The sequence below is a fragment of the Leiobunum rupestre genome, chromosome 4 (genome assembly GCF_980474605.1).
Source record: "Leiobunum rupestre chromosome 4, qqLeiRupe1.1.hap1, whole genome shotgun sequence".
Taxonomy (NCBI): Eukaryota; Metazoa; Arthropoda; class Arachnida; order Opiliones; family Sclerosomatidae; genus Leiobunum; species Leiobunum rupestre.
In genome coordinates this window covers 33042980-33061377 of record NC_143387.1, presented here as the reverse complement: position 1 = coordinate 33061377, position 18398 = coordinate 33042980, and the positions used below count along the sequence as shown (strand labels likewise).

Below are 18398 nucleotides of genomic sequence, written 5' to 3'. Positions count from 1 at the left end.
AAAAGGGGGATGGCAGCGCGCGTGCGCCCCTGGTTTGTAGAACGCGGCATAGTGTGGAGGACTCAGATGAATAGGAGTGCTGGTATCGAGCAGATACGGACGGAGTGCCAACCATGGAGCTGCTAGGAAGCGTCCTCAACGCGTGCGGCGTCTGCACCGTCTTTACCACGTTCTGCTATCTCTGTTTCGCTTCTGGTGAGTTCTCTCCGATCGTTTTCATTTTGTTTCCCGAAAAGACGAATATATTTGCTCGAGCGCTTCAAGTTGTTCGCTGAAAGGCCACGTTTATGTAACCTTGCTCCGAAATATTATCTCGTCGCTCGAAAGACGATACCATAATCCAGAAGCGTATTTCATAAATAGCTACTTAGCTTTCAAATTATCCACTCCCTGGAGCTCATTTCACTTTTATTATTTTATCCAAACACGATTTAAATCGTGGGAATTCGATTAGAAATGTTTTATTTTATATTATATTATATTATATTATATTATACTATTTTATTTATATCCTGGTATTGAGTAACAAATTTTATTCTCTTTTTTTTCACTTTATCGTCGCTGGTACTGTCGCACGTATGCAGAGAGTGTATCTTCGACGGCGACGGACTTCCCATTGATTGTTTCGGTGTACGAGGTGACCCGCGATTCGGTGGAGATGGACTGGAACTTCAAGAAAGGGGAGCACCGCTCACTCAAACTGTGCGAGTTGGTCTACGGACCGCAAAGTGACCCCGAACACTTGGAAGTTCTGTCCAATTTCCTGCCCGACAGTCACACCTTCAAAGTGACGGCACTAACTTACAACGTCTCCTATCACTTCCACATGGTGTGCTACAGCTACTCCGGCGACAAGTTACTATCCAACGTCATCTACTTTACCACGGGTAAGATATTCAAACTATATTGACATTCTGTAGGTGTCAGAAAAAATAGCACCGTGTTCCTAAATACACGTTTTAATTTACCAAAATCTTCATTCAAAACGCGACGCGGAACAGTTGAAAATTAGTAACATTAAAATTAACATAGCAACGTAAAATTATAAAGTTTAAATTTGAAAAGTGCCCAAAATAGAGTTTAAATTTAAGAGATGCGCTGAACCTATAGGCTAAGTATTTCCAATATTTCCATATTTAATTCGAACAAGAACAACTAACGTGATTCCAAATCTACTCACATCAATCAAAACCAGTGGCGTAGCCAGGGGGGGGGGCACAGGGGGCACGTACCAATATTTTTATTTTTTTACTTTTTTTTTCTGTGATAGCGTCTTGAATATCGTTTTTGAAACATGTTGCAGAGTGAACAAAAACTGCACATTTCTACTTTGCATATTACCGGGTAGCATCACTAAAAAGGCAGTACAAGTACAAAAGTTGACATAAAATCGTTGGCTCGGCCGAATTGAAGTTTTGTTCAATTTAGTATTCAAATTATTTTCAAAACACCACAACAACTCTCTAGCTGACCAGGGTTTAAGGCGGCGATTCAGGCCTAAGGTGGTGTTATTAAACAAAAATTAAAAATATTGAATATTTGGTAAGAAATCGTAAATTATTTCTTATTTAAATATTAAAGTGTAGCTATGATAAAAAAAAAAATCCCCCCCCCCCCCCCCACCGGAATTCCATCACCCGATTTGGTTTTGTAAGAATCTCAGTAAGGTCCATACTCAACAAAAGGCTTCACTCCCGTGATCTATAAATCTGTACATAAAAAGATAATAAAAAAAAATAGCCCTGAATTGCAAAGTAAAGTTGAAAAACGTTTCTCTATAAGAAAAAAAGGGTAAAATACAATGAACAACCATTTTCCTCTCTCAATAAATTCACTAGTACCGTTTCTTTTCTCGGTGCCTTGAGGCAAAATGCGCGGAAACTATAATGTCTCTCATATTTTTGTTACCAGAAAAAATGGCAACTTTAAGTTTAAAACAACGATATAAGAAAGAAAGAAATCTGTAAAAATTATGAAACGTAAAAATGAGGCTTCATTAGGGCCGAAAATCGCCGCTAAAAGCCCTCGTTTAAATAGACGATCTCGTACCCCGGTTGCTGGGCGAGCGATACGGCGAACACGTTTTCCTGAAGCCAGCCTTTTCACGTACTTATTGTCCAGCTCATTAAACGGGCTAAGTCACTAGTTGACGTCGTTTTTCTTCTTACCCGAAGTTCCGCACAAAGGAAGCCACGGGTGGGGGAGGCCTGAGAGCGGCCGAAAAGGCTGAAAAAACATAGCAATAACTAATGATTTCCCCCGAGTTAAGCCTCGGTCACTAATTATTAAGCCTCGGTCAACACCAGTTAGAATGACCCTGGACCCAGAAAAAAGTCGCGAGTCTCGGTGTCGATGAAAACCCTTTCCAATTAAAATACGTCATTGCGTCATTAATAACCTGAAATGAGAATTTTTTAATTAATGGAATTTTTCATATTTTTATACGCAGCGTGGACAAAGAGAACTTGGCCCAAGCCTATAAATTTTGGCAACGGCTAAAAGCCCCTTGTCGGCTCTAGATCAACGGCTCTTTGATTATAATGTTGTTTAGACATAAACGTAAAACTTACTTTAAGGTATAACTTACGGTATAGAGTTTAATCGACATACTTCGACGCGTTTGAGATAAATTATGGCTTTACATCCAAACGATTTACTCGAAAATGGTTGATGACTTTTCACGAGCACTTTCAGAAAAAAAATGAAGTTTCGCTTCAATGGCTGGTACCCTCGTGCAGTGTCCGTAATTAGCTTAGAAATAGTTCGATTATAGTAAATTATGATCTAGAGTTAATTGTTAATCCGTAAATATGTGAATTGATATTAAAATTCTAGTTGATATATCACCAAATCGTATTAATTAAAGTTATAAATCATGTCATGTTTAATATAGAAACGAGTCAAATTCTTTAATAAATTGGTAGAACTCGCAACTTCATCTGATAAATCTACTTTGATGCTGAAATTCGATCGCTTTTAAGCAAATTCCTTTGCTTCGCTCCAATTAACTCATTTAAGTCAAAACAGACAAAACTTTTATCAAAAACTTCTCCAGTTGAAGTCGATTTTAAGAAAACCTTTTGGAGCCTCACTATGAATATTTCGAGATTTCGTTAAATTACCGGAATACAGTCAAATATAAATTTCAGGCGTAATTAAATCACTTTTATATTCAACTCTCCAGTATTCAAAAATAATAAAATTATATTTTTGGAACACCCAGTAGCAGAGTTAGTGCTTCCAACTGATTCTCAGAAAACAGTGACGTTATCTGATCTGAATAAATAATTGTTATAAATCAGATATCTGTATTTACGTTCAGGTATTATCGGATCAGATGATAAGGTTGAAAATGCAAACCAGATAATTTAAATACTAATGCGAATTAATTCAGATGAAATGGCAGCTGATTTCAGATTACAGATTAGTTCAGATCATTTACAATTTGAGATCAGATTGCTTGGTGACGACAATATACAAGATTAACCTAATCAAGCTAAGTTATTATTTTCATATATCTGAGAATAACGACCCGGATGAACTGAACAGTTGGAAGTGACAAAAAGTGTGATCAATTCGTTCCCCAATTTAATTTCATTCCCGAAAAAATCGACAAGTAATTAACATTTGCATCGTATAAAAAAGGGTTTAGTTTGAACCCAATTCCGCCACGACCAAAATGTCTGAAATAATTGGTACGTTTAAAACTAACAAGAACAAAAGAAAAAAAGTAAAAACCCAACTTTCACGAGATTTCTTTTAAAAAGAAATACTTAAAAAAAAGAAAAAGGGGGTATAGATGCGGCCCCAATTGAAACTCCCCGGGGATTTGAACAACTTAAACTTCTAAAAATATCGTTCAATCGAAGTTAGAAAGGGTTGGGAATTTGTCAAGTGAATTTATTTCCTTAAATCCGCGCGCTCACCCACTATCGCGAGACGCCCTTTAAAAGAAAATATATATATTATTGGAAAAGAATCCCTACGCGTTTTTTTTGTGTTTTTTGCCATCGGAGCGAAGGGGGAGGGGGCGAAATAGATTTATTCCTTTACTTTGTTATTAGATGTCTTTGGGCCTCGTTGCGGTGACCCTTTATTGGGGCTGCCACTTATTGTCTGTCCGCGCCCGAACGATTTATACAACCACGTCATTTGTCAAATCTTTTAGTGATAAAATTTGACGTATTTGCAAACACGGAGCCACGATGCTTTATTGGAGTGATTTGGAAATAATTTTAGGGCGAACACAAGCGCGTGGTTCGTTTTGACTAATTTAATGGGAATGGTATTCACTTCATAAAAGTGTTAAAAGTGTAATTAAAATATTTAATTTACAAGTAAATCGAAAACTATGTAAAATTACTCCAATTCAACCATCTTCGTTTGAACGGCAAGACAATTTCGACGCTTTCTTCCGCATTCGAAACTGCGTTGATAACAATTAAATATTAAAAATATTAATATAATTGTGAAAAAATTGACCTAATCGAGGCTATTGGAATAGGAACTCCCTAATAATTTAGTGTTTCACAGTTGGTTTCATTTACCCAAATAATTATTTTGCAACTGGAATATTATCATATTATCTTAATTCCTGATTTCAACATTAAGTGTAATCGTGGGACAAACAACTTAATAAAAATCCGTACACCTATTTTAGCAATATGAAGTTGTAAACAGTTAAGTAATCTTTTTAGTTTAATCAAATGATAGAGGCTTTTACACGGATTATACAAAAAAAATTAGATAGTAGACGGTACCAAAAATATTTCTAAATCCGACGCGATATCTTGTTCGCCTTTTGCTTTTATTTGGCTCCGTATTTTTCCCCCTTTCTCCGCATTTTTTGCTTCGCTCCGGTCTTTGTATTTCCTTATCTCTTTGGCGGTGTGACTGTAGAGCATTTAATAAATCGGACGCGCCGGAGTCGAGGTTAAAAGCGGTGAACCCTTCAGTCGCTCTCCTTCTCACTCTGGCGCCCCCTCCAAGGTCGAACCTTTTCCGTTTGAACAGTAAGGGGATTTGACCACTGGTCACTTTCCTTTTACGAATGGAATCTGAGTGAACGTTCCCGGGTTACAAATGACTTTGACGCCTAAGCCTCAAGATTTCCGGATGGATGCGAGAGAAACTGACCACGCTGCCATGACGCAATCCAAAATTCCAATTTGTTTTTAAACCTAATCTACATATTTGAGAAACATATCTCTTCTTCGATGAATTTATTCGGATCTTTTTCAAGATTTTACTCGTACGAAGTCAACGATCATTTTTAAAAATGGCACCTCAAATTAATTTATACGTACATTTTCCCACTTTACAATTATAATTTATCGTTCTAATGCAGTATTTAATATTGCAAATTGGCATAATAACTATTAGGTCAATTCATACGTACACATGACCACTTCACAATAGGCGATTCTGAAATATAATATCGACAAATACATGTACAGAAGAGTTCATTTTTTGTATGTGCGCTCGTGATATATTTGTAGATTGTGGCTCACGCGATTTTGCACGTGCGTTGAAATTTAATAAAAGAAGCGCGCGCTCAAATACTTTAACTATACGAAAAAAAGTAACCAAATCATGTGACCACCGACCTTTTTCGGAATCACTTATTATTATTTATTGTTCTAATGCAGTAGTTAACGCTATATTAACTTACGTACGAAAGTAGCTAAAGAACTTTGTAAACGGTTATTCTCAGACATTGGCCAAAATTGGCATAAAGCCTTACAAATAAACCCAACTTGGGCAGAAATGAGTGAAACGCGATGGAGCCCGCAACTCGCGGGACAGGGATAAGGTGGAGCCGCCGATATCTCGGCAGTTCAAAGCGGCGAACGAGTGGCTAACAATCTTATTATCCCGATAATAAATCCAATAGAACGCGGCAGATTACGCGTCGTATTCGCTACCAAATATAGTACGCGGACACGCCGATGAATATTTATTCGCTGGTCGCGCGTTGCTCCTGACACTAATACCAGTTAGCTATACACGATGACGGGGACGTTGTTGCGGCGAGGCAATATGGAGAATACGCGTACATTGCCATCTGCCGGGATCTATTCCGATAATCATATTTTTAGAAAAGAAGAATGGAATCGCGTCCGTTCAGCCGCAACTTTCGCGTTTGCCCATTGAGAGATCCAGCCCGGGTTGGCCACGGGTCTACCGGAGTTGCAGTCCGGCCCACTACTACAAACGCGCATTTTAAGTTTAGGCCGAACACACGAGTCAGTAACATCTGGAAAAGGTTTCAAACAGTAACAGTTTCGCTTGTTTTTTCGGTCGGGCCTTCTTTCCTTAAGAAGGAAAAGGTCCTTTCTTTTCCATCGTTCCTTTCCTCGTTTCCCCGAGGATTTCAATCGACCACCTCCGACTTCCAACACAATGGACACGAAATTATTAAGAATATATCGAGAAAATAAGGCGAAAAAATATCCTCGACGAAATTCGGAATGGACAGAAGTTGTCTTTTAACGTAAGAATATCATAAAAGAGCTTTCTTCATATTGGATGAGAAAGAAATCTTATTATCTTACGATATTTCTAAGCCTAAGGATATATCGGATATTCCGCGGGTTTAGATTATTTTCATCCGAAAATGCTTTAGTTTCCCGTACCTCGGGTCCAATAACTGTAGAATAGGTTGCGCTTCCTTGAATTCGCGTATACGTGTTTGCGAATGGTGTACGGTATTCGCTACAGCCTACCAAAATCTATCGCTACGCCCCCTTTGGTTCTCCATTGAAACTTAGATAGGTAACGGCTAAAGCAGACGCTGTTTTTTTTTCTGTCATCGTTACTCGTTAATTTGACTTTATAAATAATGATACTTGCATTTTAATATAATTTTTGCATCGTTTGATTATATTTTGATAATATTATTAAAGAAAAAACGTTCTTATGACTTTTTAATTTGTCTGTAGCCGACGCTACCTCGGAGAAGCTAGCGCCGTTACGTCACCTAGACTCGTTTCGGTCACGAATAGACCTATGCAAATCATTCATAAGATACCTACTGTGTGAGTAAAGGCCACCCAATTCTTAAAATATCCGCATTCACGCGTACTTTTTACCCCCCTGAAATAATGTCTTTTTACTCTATGATAAAGTAATTTCATCTATCTCAAAAACGGTGGTCACGGAAAACGCATTATCATAAGTCTATAATATTGTTCCATTAGTTTGTCACTTTGGGGAATATTTTACTGAGAGCTAGTAACGGAGTTACGTCCTCACCAGAAGATAATCACCTCCTAGCGAGGTGCTGTCAAAGGCTACATGTAACGCGTTAGCAAGCGGACGCGAAACACCGAAGAAGCCCGTAATGCAGTCTGTCTCGTGAATAGCTCTCAGTAAAACTTTTGCACGTGTAGAATAGGAAGTGTCACACTTATGTTATAATATTATACACTTATGGTATTATCTAAGAACCAACAAATATGTGTTGGTCGAAAGCATTATTTTCGACCACTTTGGATAACTCTAGAATACCGACGAATCGAAGTCCAATTTATACACCTGGAATTATAAAAGAAATCTTCCAAATATCAACGCAATTACAATTAATGAGGATCTGAACGCGGATGTCAATTTCAACTCTATAAAATATTCCTTTAATATGATTGGGTATACGGCGTTTATTTAGACGTCGCGACAAAAGCCAAATTGTAAAGATATAGAAACGGGCAAATAGAGAATCGTCTGAGCGAGGGTTAATCAATTCGGAGCTAATGCCATTGTCAGAACTTACAAAACGATCAGAATCCACTCGGGGCTTTTGGCCGAAATAATTTCGCCTATCTTTGAACATATGCCGTTTTGTTCGAGCCAATTGACTAAATTTTACACGAGAAAGAATACGCGACGTCATTTATCAAGTCAGACGCGCCGAAATATCCTCGGCAACTACGCGACTAGTCATTTAGAAAGAGCGATTCTGTCGGAAAACGGGGGCGGATGTCGTCCGCACGCCAGGAGGACGAGAAAGCGAAACGGAATCAATGGAAACGGAGATTAATAAAGTCAATGTCGCGGTTCGAGAGCCGCGGAATGAATCTCGCTCCAATTAGAAACACCTTCTTAAGAAATATTTTTCGCGCTGAACAATGACAAGCGTCCATTTCCAATTAAACGGAGAGGCTAGGAAAACGAAAACGCGTCCTATTTCGTAAGAACAACTAGTGTTTACGAGGGACAAACCTCCTCGCCCTAATGAGGATAATAAGCGGCAAAGATTCTACGCGGACAATTGAACCTGTAAGGAGTTTTCACCGAGATTTTAAAATTCATTTCCGAATTTTTTTTCGTTCTAAAAATAGTAATTTTAAGAGCGAGTAAATTCGCTTCTACGCTTCTACTTCCTTCTAGTTTCCAAGTATAAATTAATTGTAATTTTAAAGCTTTTCAATGGTAAAGGGTCCTCCTACGGAAACGATAGACTCTTAAAACTACTACAAAGCGCGAGGATTCTTGGTTTACGTACCGCGTTGAAGTTGAAACCGTTTTTAATTAAATTTTGTGAGATAAGAAAAATGACCCTGTGTATTACAATAGATTTATTAATAAAGTCAGTGAATGTAAATGTCGTTGTCCCTTGCTCGCGAAGACCCAGTTCCTCTTCGTCTGCTATACCACTCTCCCAAGCTTAAAGAAAACGACGACTGAATAGAGGACTTTAGGAATAAACGTAATATAATTTTTATTATAAAACGCGTATTTATTGTTATTAAATATTCCTTCAATTAATAGTCACTAAAAGCTGAAAAGATGGGATTCAATAAGTGACAAATTAACAAACGAGGGGTTAGAGGAAGCGAAAACTGTATGTCACCGTAACGAGGCTCGATTTCCAATACCTCCCTTACCCCCCCCCCCCCCCCTTCAGAGCCCCTCATTGTAAATCTTGAGAAATTTTTGACACTTTGTCACAACACGGCGGCTATATTTGCGTTATACATCGTGAAAAGAGGAAAATTCGAGGCAAGCTTCTTCGTAGGTCCTATTATATTACGGACATCTCGAAAGAGGGAGACAAGCCAGGATGGAAAAATCCTATAAGCGATGTTTTATCGCTTCCCCACTTGACCACTCAAGTAGCCATTTTGGTTCGAGATAACGCCCTCTCCTTACCGTAAATCAATTCTCAATGTCTCTTCATTTTCTAGCTAATCTTGTAAGCCTCGCCATTCAAGTAGAGCAGCCTCACCAGCCCATTCGTTTCTAGCTAGTAAGGTGTGACGGAGAAAATTGGATACCGTAGCTCCGGCTAAAAGAGTATCTTTTCGAGGTGGTTTTTGTCGCTGTTGTTAAGGGGAGAGGAGACGCTCGACTCTACCGGGTGATCGTTTTACCGAAACATAGCCAAGGTGACAAATACATTATGACACTTCGATGGAAGTACTTACTGACTAGCGTTACCTCTCAGCGTTTTCTCGAACGGTCGACAGTTCCATGACCCCTACACAATACGCCCTAAGCTAGTGGTCTACCAGAGGTTACGTAACCATATCGCGAGCGTTACGTCACTTCCACGTCGCATGACGTTTTATCCGCGTTTTATTTACGTTTCAAAAAGCGCGCGTCCATTATCTCTAATGCTAATACGTAGACGCTGATTTTCAACCAAAATAATGGATGCCCTCTTTCGGTTATTTTACGTTCTACATCAGGTGGACCACTAGCTTAACCCTCTAACTAGGCGAAATATGACCACCTTATTAAATATTTAAAACACTTCATTATAATACCAGCATACCTAAAAATTATAAAATATCTTTCAAAACAAAATCAATTTATTTGTTGTTTTAATTCTAGAAAACTAATCATACTAATATAAATGACAAACGTAAGTGCTAAATCGTTAGTGTTCTTTAAAATAATTGGTATTTTAAGTTCCGGTATATAATTACGAAATATGTAAAGCTCGTACAAACACTCCTTCTCCGTTACTTTGTTGCGTAATTTGCGAACGGCATCTTACAAATATGAAAACAAAATTAATGCTTTTACCAAAGCAATTTAAATGCAGATTTAAGGGAGGGAGGATAAGTTGGGACTTATAAAGGATCAGATATTGATATTTTAGATTTAGAGATATTTTTCTAGAATAATTTTAAAAAAATAATGTACATTTCAGTTTTTTTTTTAATTCAAAGAAGGAAGAAATAAGGGCTGATTGAGTCTGAGAAGACCGCGAGCCCGGCGAAGATTTTGAGGCGTGAGTGTGACGTGTGGGACAAATTCAGGCCGCTCGTCCACCTGTTTAATAAAGGCGAGAAATGTGTAACGGCCACGCCAACGGGGGGATACGGGGGTACAGGGGTGGGGACACCCGTGGCGGAACTATTCCGACCACCCGTTGGGCGATTGGTGGTCGGTGGTCATCCTCACACGGCCATCTACAAACTCTGCCGCCCAGACGCTTGGGATCACAGGAGTACACCACTACTCCCGGAGTATGTTTTAGTTTAATTCATAAATGATTGAAAATAATTGTAGTCAACTTTTGTCACCTTTTCGTAAATTGATATACATATTTATCAGATGGAAATGTATAAATTTTAAAACCCGTTGCTTAAATTTGGGCCTGGAAACCGTAAAAGTAAATTGATAAAATATTAAATTGTAAAGGAGTACGTGTGTACGTCCAGGGTTTAGATTTGGGAGAAACTATTCAAACTCAGTTTGTAGCTAACACGCTTGTATACCAAAACCTTCCCGTTGCTGTCTTCAAAAACTCGATAGGTCCATTGAGGCCTTAAATATCTCTGCCTTCTCGGGCAGAGTTAATTTAATATAGTCTTTAAATAGTTAAACTTCATTTAAAAACTAAAAATTATTCAATATTATCGATCTTTAATTCAATTTATTTAAAAAAAGTCATTTGCATGAAGATTCTATAATGGAGGCCGAGAGTCCTCGAGGAAGCGATAAATCAGGCTGATAAGGATCCGACGTTAGATATGTTGACTCAAATTCTGTCCTCGGCGCTTATGCTAAATCAATATATTTTGGCAGGTGTAAACACTCATCATCAGGCGTCATCTTTACCGGAGCAGTTCATCAGTTCCGGTTCGTATCGGGGCTACTACGACCGGAGTATATCTCGCAACAGCATGTACTCGAGCGCCACCGACGATGACAGTTACACCAGGACCGTTCAGAGCTCCTCCGTCATCCTGGGAGCGGTTTGCGGAATCGTCGGCTTCCTCATCATCAACATTACAGTCGTCATGGCTGTCAGGAGATACTCGCAACGACAGCTCCGAAGAAGACGCATCTTGGAAATCGAGTAATATGACATCCTTTATTCATTTCTCTCTGGATAATAACGGCTCCAAACTCCATTTGGGCAAAACGCGAAGTTATTTTCCTAAATATGTCAACACCTTTAAGTGTAGGTAGTCTCAAGGCCTATTCGCGCGAACCAACATCAGTGGCGTCGCTAAGTCCTTGGGGGGGGGGGGCGGGTGGGCGTTGTGGCGCGTAAAATATAAATTTAGCCCCATCCAATTTTTTCGAAAGCATCCTCAAAAATGCAGATTACAACCAACTGTAACTTAAAAAATTGAAATGTAAAAGTGTTTATTAACATAGGTTTACAAGCTTTTTTCTACAACATCATCGCCAACCATTGATATTTATAGTGCCACATATATTTAACACTTCTTAATGTGTGAACTTTCATATTTAAGGGTGAAACGATAAAGTTTTATTTTCTTCCACAAGGTTTAAAAGAAGCTGAGGTGATTGTTGCTAGTTGCGTTAAGAACAAGTAGACGATTTTTCCAATTAATTTCTACTGCCTTTCATAAATTTCTAAATTGTTCACGATCTCTTCGCTCACTGGGACAAAAGTTAAACAGTTATATTCTTTACCGCAACAGTATTTAAAGTCCCTGCTGCTTGGTTTTGCGCTTGTTGCAACCTACTTCCAGGGGCTAGTAGGCCACACTTTGAAGCACTCTGGCGCTCTTTTAACTCATCGTAGGAAAATGGGGGGAAAACCCGGCATACTTCTCAACTCAACCCCTACCACTACTTAAAATTTTTGCATAATCTTTTGTAACACCCTGTATTAAAATAATCATTCAGTTTTGTATAATCCAAGGATGTCTACGAAAAATATTGATTTAAATAATGGGAGCTAAACCTCGGCTCTTCTTCCAAACTTGGTCAACATATTTTATCCATTCCCACTGGCCAATAATGTTTTTGAAAAATGTTAGCCTGAAGTAGGAATTCGTAACTTCTACTAGGATTGTTTAACCATAGTTTAAAATACAACCCGATGTACGTCGTCACTAATATCGCTTATACGTACTTCAGATTCGGAAACACGACGAACTAACCAAAATAACGAACGCTTAATTCTCTTCCATATATTACAGAGCCCTCCGCGTAATTTCTAAAACTCTTTTCTTTGGATCGGCGTTCATTAAAAGCAACCACGACTTGATTCATTAATTCCATTTAAAACGAGGCAATATCGACGATACACGGACCTATACGCTAGTTAATGAAAAAATTGACGCGTTGAAAGGAAATTTTTGTTAAATCAATATCGCGTAGGAATCATTTAGCCTAGAAGGGAGGGGGTAAACGGGCTTAACTGAGCGCTCCGTTTAGCTTAGCATAAGAATGGGATTTTCGGCGGCCAGCAGCTGCCGTGAAAAACAGTTTCCCACGAATCGCGTTGTATCGGGCATTATCTACGCGCACGTATATACTATACCGTAGAATGGAGATTCCGGGGCCCTACACCAGGGTACGATTCAAAAGAGGCTAAAGTAAAAGTGGCGCGAGCAAATTTGCAATGATAATTCGGTTACTGCGTTGGAGAGACGAAGACAGCTAATTTGTTAGAAAGGCCCGTTTCCGAAAGAGATTCCCGCCAGGGAGAGGCGCCACCGCCACAAACGTCACCCGATTCAGATTTAGATTAAGTTAATTACGGAGATCCGTATCCATCCGCGAAAAAAAGACAAACTGAGAGAAAGAGCTTACTATTTGATGAGGTCCGCGTTCTATTACGCTTTCAACGGCTTCTTAAATGAGATACACGACACCCAAAACTAACCGCCTTTCACTAAGACACAGATATCGCTCTAGTTTGAATTTAACGAGCTATTTCTACCATTAAAGTTAGAGAAATATTTAGGTTATCCATTTAATTATCTCTCAAATATCTTTTTAACGAAATTTAATTAAGGAGCCAAGGTACGCCGACATACGCGACCCGAAATAGGTCAAAATTTGAAATACCATCCAACGCATTATCGGTTATAGCGCTAGAATTTGGAACCTTTAGAGGGCAACGGACTTCCTGGAAACCCTTTCTTTTTGGGAACGTTTTATTCGAGGTTTTAATTATTAAAAAAACCGCCGAAGTACCGCCTACTTCCACGAAATCTAGGGGAGAGTGGGATGGGCCGTTCAACCCTGCCTAGTTGCGAACCACGTTTTCGGGGACGCGTCTTGAATGGGCACGATCACACGATTCTTCGAACCATTAATTTTTTTCTTTCTCACTTTTCTCACCTTTTCCTACGTGGCCGTTCAAAATTCTCTGACTCATTAAATCATTTTTATCGGTAAAACACGAGCTAGGAAAACCGCAACCAATATTTCGAGGGAAATGACGACGTAGTTATATTCGAAGAATGAGATAGAAGTCGCACTGACATTGGTACCATTCCCCGAGCGTGCTATCTGTCAAATGAAGTTCATAAAAATAGTTTATTTCGCATTATTACCTCGCGTTGCCATAGCTAACGTCAATGGGATTCTGGGAGTGTTTTGAAGTAAAAATTGGCTCTACATAGATTCTAAAACAGAGAGCGATTACGGTTACCTGCTTCCGGCACCAGACCTCAGGAAAATTAGCTCCATCAATTACAGTATTGCGCTATCTATAGTTCTTTACCTTGGTAACTATAGGTAAATGTTTCGGAGTTCCGATATTAGGAAGTTGGTAAACGATATTGACTATACGCGCAAAGCAATGATTTCGAATCTATCGTACGAGGTCTATATTATCTTTGGTAAGAATAACACTAAACTTGTAGAGGTTAACGGTAATAGTGAGTGTAGGGAGCTGTTGGCTCGCGTGTCATGAAGGGCTTGCTACCACCCTCCTACGCGTTGTAACCCGCCTACCTGTTTAAGGCATTGAAAGTCGCTAGATGACTTGGGCCTAAGTTGGTGCCTTGGGTATTAGCCTAGCTGATTATTATTATTATTATTATTATTATTATTTAAATAAATCAGCCTTTTATTTTATACGCTGCACGATAAAGCGCGAGACAGAGCGAACAATATGAAATAGCGGTTCCAGCATGGACCAAGAATCTTAAGGGGACTCACCGTTCAAGCTTTAAACTCACTGGGAATATGTTGTCAGAATTTATAGCCCACTGTACCGGTAAAATTAAGAAACCACACCAGCGGAGGCCTATCATCAGAATGCCCTACGCCAGCGTCCACAAGCCCGGACAGGTGACAAAACCAGCATGGGTAGCAGAACCCCACTACTGATGGTCGCACCCTCGACGCAAGCCGCTCAACCCAGCAGAAGGTGCAACAATGGGACGACCAGCCCGCCACTTCACACACAGCAGTGGGATAGAGAACGGATGCTCTAGCAACTCCGGCCGACACCCCACCTACAAAGGCAGGGAGTCAAGCCCTTTGGAGAGAGCGCCTAAAGGGGAACGGCAGGCACGCAGCAGCCCGCATAACCCGGCATAGCTGGCACCGGAGATCCCGGTGTGATCCAAAAGGCCGGGAGATGGGTCCGCCGCGCCCTCATACGGAGGCCCGCAGCCCCACAGCAGGCAACCCAATCCGCCGAGGTGGCCAGTTGGCCCGGCCCCTCTCCATTAGCCTGGGCCGAAGCCCAGTATCCAGCCCACACCTGACCGAAGTCGGAGGTTGGAGGTAGGACCCTTTGGACGGAGCTAACATCTCCCAGCGCGCCACCGCCCTGACGGGTTACAAGAGCCGGACCCCGACTCCCCGAATAGGAAAATCACGGTTAATTTTAGTTCAAACTTGGCGTCGCTGAAGTCGATTTCCGGCGTTGTTTCAAAGAGAAGCTGGAGCGTTGCCGTTCAATTTTCAAAAAATGGCGCCGTTGTTGTTGGTTAAATGATTAGGCTTAGTAAGGTTTTGACCTTTTTTTTGAAATTGGGCTTTAAAAGTTTAAGTAATGGTAATTAACCATTGTGTTACGATTTTTAATAAAATTTATTGGAATCCATTTAATTTCTAAATTTAAAAGATTTAATGAACTAAGCCTAACCTAACTTTCTCGCACGTACTGTCTTCTAAGCCCCAACTAGCAGTGATAGTTGAACAGAATTATTGAGGTGCTTCAAAGCGGCTTATGTACCTCAGTAAGCCTTCCAATTTAGACCACGCCCACCGTATCAAAATATCGGGAACAATGAGTCACCTTAAATTCTTGGTCCATGGTTCCAGCCAGTGGCGGATTACCGCATAGGCGCATAAGGCGCGTGCCTGGGGCCTCAGCAAAATCGGGGGCATCAAAATCATTGGGTGCTTCACCCGATGAAGCACCCAACGATTTTGAGGCCCCGCTTTTGATGAAGTTCATCCTCGAGATCAGGGTGCGCCTGGGAAGATTTACAGGCAGTCGTAGTGATTATCAGATTTTTATATTTGTCATTAGCCCTTATTGTCTCGCCCCAGCCACGGTTCCGGCTATCCTGAGAGTTTTAATTGCAGTCGTTGAAACTATTTGCACCCTTTTAATAAGGTAATTAATTTTATAATCAAGTTTGTTGATTTAGAAATTAAAAGGAACTAGAACTAACTACAATTCTACAAGTATTGAAAGATGGAATCTGAAGAATCCGTTGGTTCCTTTCGCTATAGATCTTAGTTTCCAATGCGTGGTTCAAAGCTAGCAGAGCGGTTTCAATCCGCGTGTCCAAACGCGATGACACACTCACGAACACCGAAACGGACACGTAGATAACCGGACTAAATTGAATAAGCAACATTATTCATAGAAAACCGCTGTTTCGGATGACATACAACTCGAAGTTAGATAAGGTGCACTAGTTTCGTGAATCCAGGATTTTCGTATAGCTAGGAGTTTCCAATTTCTAAAGGTACCAATAGGATACGCGTATGGCAACACAAGACGTAATCGATAAAACTTAAAAATACGTAAATAAAGGGAAGGTGAATCAAAAGGCGCCGAGACTTCTAATTGCGACTTGCTTCTTTCGATCTTGTTCTTTATGGTTGTGGGGAAATTGAAAGGTCACCGATAAAATGTTCAAAGCGTAATAACTTTTTATTCTTTTTTTTTAATTTTCTTTGGCTCGCTCCCATTGAGAGATAGGTAAAGCCGTGGTAAATGGTGAATTTCTAAATAAATAAAACTTAAAAGTACGCTACCTCAGATTAAAAGGCAAACGAATCTATAAGCCCCATTCTGAAAAAAACAAAATTTTAGTTTTATATCTATAATAATTGCAATAATAATCAAATAATTGAAATATACTAATAATAAACTTAAAGCAACATTAAAAATTAAGTAATGAGTCAAAGTAATGTAAAGACACTAGAAAATTTGTTGTAATGATTTATAATAAAAAGTACTGCTACTTCATGGAATTTAAAAAATGATTTTATTAAAATAAAATGATCGGGAGCTTTCGGACCGTAGTCCTTCGTCAGCCACTACAATATTCTGAAAATTATTATTTGAAATTTATTTCAAAAGTCGCGTAAATAATATAACAAGATTTCACTTACACTTCAATTTCGAACATGAAATCAGTGAAACATAACGTGAAAAAAGGGTTTCTATAATTGATTCCAAAATTATATTTATGTAGCGAACAATTCATAGAATTCAAGACGTTCCCTTTGGAAAAGGTGTTCTCAATGTCAAATTTAATGAGTCAATCATTATCATAGACAACCCAGGAATAAAATCTAATTATTGAGACAGATTTTGTTTAATATAAAATAAGTTTCCTGTAAGCTAATTAAAATTTTGAGATCAAAGTGCCAGATAAATACCGAAATTGGTCTTTTTAGTTTCCTTTAAAAATTATCCAAATGTTTACGTTTGAGTTTGTTCGTCAAGTTTGATATTTATTAAAACAATGTATTTAATTAATTTAATTTATTAATAAACAATTTGATTCATAGTTATACCTACCTTAAACCCAACGACCCAAAAAATACTTTAACAATATTCACAAAGTTACCCCTTAACTAGCAAAGAGAGATAAAATTGTACATTTACCGATTCAAAACCCTATAAAGCTATTGAATCAATGAATTTGTTTCTTTCAGAGAGAGGGACTACGATGACTTCCCATATTTGAGAGGGTTCGAGTAAGCGACCCCGAAAAAAGTACGACTGGACGATTGACTACATATCACAACCTATTGTAATTGGTTGGCCGACCAAGACCAAATTGAGGAATTCGCCGCGTACATTTAAAGGAACATTTTCCTTCGCGCTAAAGTGATTCTACTCAAATCTCACATGACTAAGTGGGTATACCGAAACTCCAGATCGCGATAGAAAAAGATGAAATAAAAGTTGAAAAAGGCGTCCCGTTCATACCTGTGATTCGCAATTTCTACGTTCATTTTGTATAGCGTTACTACAGACATTAAAAACGAATTAAGCACCAATTTAATATCGAACATTAATTAAATAATTAATAACGCCGATAGAAAAAGAAACGTATATAGAAATTAAAATACGATGTATTATATAAGAAATGTGTACAAAGATGTGAAATTGTTACTAGTTGCGGGAATAGTTGATTTTATAAAATAAAAAGTGGTCTTGCCCAACTTGTTAAAATGTTGCTTCTACGTCACGAGACCCAGCTTTATTAGTATATTCTTCGCGCGAGCGATTTGCACGAGCGCTAGAAAAACCAATATTCCTCCGGCGATTGTAGCGCGCGCTCGTAGGCTTGTCAAAGTAAGAGACTGTGACGTAAGAGCCACATTTAAACAAGAAGGCCGCGTTACTTTATAAAAAGAACTATTTTACTTCTACCGAGATATTTGCTTGGAATTAATTAAATAAATAAATTCAGCTCCTCCGTTATAAATAAGGAAGAATCAATAGTTTTGTAAAAGTTAGACAGTAATTTGACTTCACGCATTTTAGCAAATTAATATCTTGGTGGAAGTATATCTCGCTTTCTCTAGTTTTCTGTGATTTGAATTTTGGCAGTTTTGAGTAACTGCTTTGAGTTATAAAAAGCCCAAAAAGATGTAGCGAAATAAAGCCCATTTTGGACAAATATTATTGTCTCGAAAATTAGGGTGTTTTTATTTTACGCTGCCATAGTTTAGGCGGTATATTTATTGCC

At 39.0% G+C, this 18398-nt stretch overlaps 1 protein-coding gene across 1 annotated transcript; it reads left to right on the top strand.

The window, feature by feature from the left end:
• The first annotated feature begins 95 nt into the window (after positions 1-95).
• On the top strand, positions 96-17530 carry LOC149947478 (uncharacterized). Its single transcript, XM_090172709.1, has 4 exons — positions 96-195; positions 585-887; positions 11035-11308; positions 17356-17530. Exons 1-4 carry the CDS (start codon positions 114-116, stop codon positions 17399-17401), a joined length of 705 nt encoding a protein of 234 aa, XP_090028835.1. The 5' UTR covers positions 96-113; the 3' UTR covers positions 17402-17530.
• The last annotated feature ends 868 nt before the right edge of the window (positions 17531-18398 follow it).

What these genes read in the sequence shown, in the direction of transcription:
- LOC149947478 (XM_090172709.1), top strand. Translation starts at nt 114, where the DNA reads ATGGAGCTGCTAGGAAGCGTCCTCAACGCGTGCGGCGTCTGCACCGTC. An exon ending in CTATCTCTGTTTCGCTTCTG is followed by an intron (nt 196 to 584) that starts GTGAGTTCTCTC and finishes GCACGTATGCAG; the next exon opens with AGAGTGTATCTTCGACGGCG. An exon ending in AGACGCATCTTGGAAATCGA is followed by an intron (nt 11,309 to 17,355) that starts GTAATATGACAT and finishes TGTTTCTTTCAG; the next exon opens with AGAGAGGGACTACGATGACT.